This window comes from Morone saxatilis, unplaced genomic scaffold (genome assembly GCF_004916995.1).
Source record: "Morone saxatilis isolate NCDOM2014 unplaced genomic scaffold, NCSU_SB_2.0 Contig1, whole genome shotgun sequence".
Classification (NCBI taxonomy): Eukaryota; Metazoa; Chordata; class Actinopteri; family Moronidae; genus Morone; species Morone saxatilis.
This window is the reverse complement of record NW_023339651.1, coordinates 117,864-122,253: the sequence shown is the minus strand read 5'-3', so window position 1 is coordinate 122,253 and position 4,390 is coordinate 117,864. Positions and strand designations below refer to the sequence as shown.

The 4,390-nt window shown below is 44.7% G+C and overlaps 2 protein-coding genes across 2 annotated transcripts; one reads left to right on the top strand and one right to left on the bottom strand.

Moving 5' to 3' along the window:
• Positions 1–34: 34 nt before the first annotated feature.
• On the top strand, positions 35–3,763 carry slc16a12b (solute carrier family 16 member 12b; the record flags this gene model as incomplete). The annotated part of the gene is given in 4 exon segments (XM_035661215.1): positions 35–178; positions 277–883; positions 1,026–1,285; positions 1,369–3,763. Coding segments are annotated over 4 exon segments (1,247 nt in total), but the record flags the coding sequence as incomplete, so codon positions are not given.
• Positions 3,764–3,966: 203 nt separating this feature from the next.
• Positions 3,967–4,291, bottom strand: LOC118327776 (kinesin-like protein KIF20B; the record flags this gene model as incomplete). The annotated part of the gene is given in 1 exon segment (XM_035661229.1): positions 3,967–4,291. A coding segment is annotated over 1 exon segment (85 nt), but the record flags the coding sequence as incomplete, so codon positions are not given.
• Between the last annotated feature and the right edge of the window lie 99 nt (positions 4,292–4,390).

The window sequence follows — 4,390 nt, the reverse complement described above, 5'->3', positions numbered from 1 at the left end:
CTCTCTGACCCTGTCTGTCTCTCTCTGTCTGTAGCTCCTGTTGGCAGCCTGGTTGGGAACCGTTGGTCCTGCCGGGTGGCTGTGATGCTCGGTGGACTCCTCTCCTCCTGTGGACTGCTCCTCAGCTCCTTCAGCACCAGTCTGGAACTCCTCTACCTCAACATGGGAGTCCTCACAGGTCACCAGAAAGTCCCGATTTAAATAAAATGTCCCAATTTCTATAAGATGCCCAGATTTCTATAAAATGTCCCGACTTCTATATTTCTACCTGTCCAGGTCTGGGCTTCGCTCTGTGTTACACCCCGGCCATCGCCATGGTCGGCTGTTACTTCCAGCGGCGGAAGGCGTTGGCGTACGGGATCGCCATGTCGGGCAGTGGGATCGGCACCTTCGTGTTGGCGCCGCTGGTGCAGCTGCTCATCGAGGTGTACTCGTGGAGGGGGGCGCTGCTCGTCCTCAGCGCCTTCGTCGCCAACCTCTGCGTGTGCGGGGCGCTGCTCCGACCGATCCCGCTGCAGCAGGACGAAGACGAGGCGAAGGAAGAGGACGGAGACGAGAAGCTTAGTGAGGACGCCGAGCTCGCAGTAAAACTATCCAAAGAATCAGAGGACAGCCTTTTGTCATCGCAGCTGCAAAGGAGGCGGTGCTTCGGCTCCGGCTTCCTGTCCAGTAAGGAGTACCGGTTCCTGCTGCTGCCGGACTTTCTGGGTCTTGCCGTGTCCTTCCTGTTTCTGGCCAGCGGCTGCAGCCTCCCCTTCGTCTACCTGGTGCCCTACGCTCTGAGTGTCGGGGTCTGCCACCAGCAGGCCGCCTTCCTCATGTCCATCCTGGGAGTCATCGACATCGTGGGCAACATCACCTTCGGCTGGCTGACGGACCGCAGGTGAGTGAGAGCGGCTTTTTGTTGGACTGTATCTCAACGTCCGGCTGCTGATGGCAGCTCCTGTGATTACCTGTGATTACCTGTCCAGGTGTACGCCGCCGCTACCAAGTGAGCTTGTTCATAAAGGTGTTTTGTCTCTCAGGTGTTTGAAGCCGTACCGTCTGGCGTGTTACGTCTTCTCGGTGGGGATGGAGGGTCTCTGCTGCCTCCTCGTGCCGCTGCTTCGGTCCTTCCCGCTCCTCGTGCCCTTCGGCGTCCTCTACGGGTACTTTGACGGCGCTTATGTGGCGCTGATCCCCGTGGTGACGTCGGACCTGGTGGGAGCTCCGTACCTGTCATCGGCGCTGGGCGTGGTCTACTTCCTCCACGCCATCCCCTACCTCATCAGCCCGCCAATCGGAGGTGAGGAACAGCAACAAGTCCAAGAGAAGGAACAAAATTAAATGTTTAGTGGTTAAATAACTCGACGGTTTCTCCTCCTGCAGGTTGGCTGGTCGACGTCACAGGAAGTTACACGGGCACCTTCTTCCTCAGTGGTGCCGCCATGCTGGCCAGCTCCCTCGTCCTCTCCACCGTCTTTGGGATACGGAGTTGCCGCCGTCGGCTGTCCGCCGTCGCCAAGGACGCCAAGTGCAAACCCCTCCCCGCCATCCTGTCCAACCAATCCGAGTGCTTCATCGCTTTCAACAAGGAGGCCGTCAGTCAGACCGCCGCCTCGTAGCCTCAGAGGGAGCAACCAATCGAGGGCTGTGATTGGCCGAGGCAGAGTCTGCTGAAGGCCAGTGGAATCAACACTGTGACAAACTCTGTGCTTTTATTTTGTAGCGACGGGAGAGAAGGCCAAACTTCCTGTCTGGAGAATTGTTTGTTTTAAGGCTCGTCGTCAGCTCGGTCACATGACAGCGACGGACATCCGGGATTATACAGACGGCTGCTCGTGTTCTCAAACAGGAAGTGAACTTTCAGTTTAAGAGCTGAAACTGAGTCGCTCACTGGTCGAGCTACAGTGTGAATGAATCAGCTGTTTAATAAAGCGGCTGTAAATATAATTAAATATAATTTAATATCAGTGGATTTCAGTGAAGCTGCTCTTTAGTGCCTTTATTCAGGGAATCAACTGTTCAATACCAAAACAGACTCTTCCTAAGCCCCGCCCCTTTTTGCACCGTGCTCCAGTTGAGTACTCCTCGGTCAAATTACTGCTATATGCTACATGCTAAGCTAATCTATGTTGAAAAGACAACCACATTTTGAAAATGTTTAAAAGATAAAAGAAACAAATAGTCACATCTTATGTTAGCTAATGTTAGTGAGCTGATGACGGATAGCAGTTATTTTTTATCTTTATCTTAGCGTGTTGCTAACGTTAACTATCAGATGGTTTTTAGCTATCTAACGATTTAGTTAATTAATCGTCAGTTTGATAAAGTTAAAAGCTAACGACGAACTTTTACCAATTAGCTAACTTACAATCGATGTAGCATAGCATTTAGCTAACATTAGTTAACACTGAATGTAGATTATCTAATGAGTTAGCTCGTGTTTATCTAACGGGGCGGGACTTAGGAAGTGAAGCTGAAATGATTAGTCGATTAATTGATCAACAGAATATTAATTGTAATCTGTTTTTATAATTGATCAATCGTTATTTGTGCCAAAAGTTTCAACTGAAAATGTGAATATTTTATGTTTTTCTGTGTTTAATTTCACAGTGAACTGAATATCTTGACTCACTGTGATGGGCATTTTTCTTAATTGTTACAATTTTATACCTCAAATGATTGATTGATTGAGAAAATAATAGTTAGCTGCAGCGTTTCAGAGGCTTGTTAATTAACTGCTTCAGTCAGAAAAAGGAAACTAATTACTGATTAATTAAATCAACATTGATCCTCTGAAGACCGTGGAGCTGTGGTCTACGGAAGATTTAAAATGCCAAAATAAAAACAAATCAAGGAAATAAAGTAAAAATATAATACGTTTTATATGTATTTTATCTTGTGTTAACTGTGCTGTAGTAAATAAAAAATAGCTTTGTCTTAATTAACTGAATTAATTGTGTTTACACCCAGAAAACAAAGATGTGTATATTAATTATAAAAAACAACAACAAACGTTAAAGAAATCAAACATGTTTTATGTTCAGTGTCTGTAACGGAGGCTGCTGCTCAGTCAGTTATTGATCTGTCAGTCAGTTACTGGAGGTATTGATTAACACACTGGTCAGCAGCCTGTTATAATGTATCTGAGTTAAAAACGTGTTTGTATTCAGGTTCACTTAAACATCCAGTAAATATCAAAAAATCTTCCTGTAAAAGTAAAAAAAAAAAGTCACGTTGCTGTTTGAAGAATTTTAATGTGTTTTTAATCCTTCTGAGGTTTGGACACTTTTGCTTCGTGCTCCAATCACAGTTGAGGAAACCTCGTCAACTTCCTCCTTTCCTGTACTTAGAGATGCTACGTGCTAGGCTAATCTACGTTGATAAAACACATTATGAAGCTGCTTAAAAGATAAAAGAGACATTTATAAAGTTTCAGCTTAAGTTAGTTAAAGTTAGCGAACTGACAGCTAATGTTAGCTAGTATTGATCTTTTTATTTGAGTGTTTTTCTGACAGCAGTTGTCAGGTGTAATTCAAGGATAAAGATAGTTAATCTGAAAGTAGTTAGCTCGACATTTACATCTGAATGTTGCTAATTAGCTCACTGAAGATGTAAACCTTAAACAACAAAACTCACATTTATATCTTTATGTTTAAAGTGTGAGCAGGAATACGGAGGCCTGAACATGTGAAACAACTCACTGGGATCATTTTAATATATTTTATATAAACAAGCTGTATTTCTGTTTGTTTAAATAAAGTTTCATTTGGATTTTAAACCTGGTGTAATTCTACAGACTTTATTTAAACTTTTAAAACACACATTTTAATTATATGTGTGTTTTTCTTTACGGTTTTCATTCATGTGAGGCTTTTATTTTGAATACCCAAACAGAAGTATTTGTGTTTCTGACTGTTTGGACCTTCCGAGCCTCCGTAGAAGAGTTCCCAGCAGTGAACTGAAGCAGACAGACGAGCGTTCGTCAGACAGAAGCTGGGAATCAGTTTTATTCTTCAGGAAGTGAAAACATCGTCTCAGCTCTTTATTGACCCCAGCTATAAAAAAACAACACAAACTAAAAATCAAACTGTACACGGATTAAAATCAAACTCTTCTTCAGATGCGCTGAAGAGAAAAGTTTTATTCTCAAAGTGTCGGAGACGTTTTAATGCCGCCTGAAAACCGGCTCTTACAGCGGAGTACTGTCCCGTGATGATGACGTCACTTCCTGCAGGTCTTGGACCGCAGCTGTCTCTTAATGATGAGGTGATCGCTCTCCTTCTCGTCCTCGGCTCCTCCAGACATCTGAGACACAGAGACAGAGACAGAGACACACTGCAGCTTCAGCACGGTTCACTTTTCATACAGCGCCAGCACAGCGGGTGAAACAGCAGCGGGTAAAACA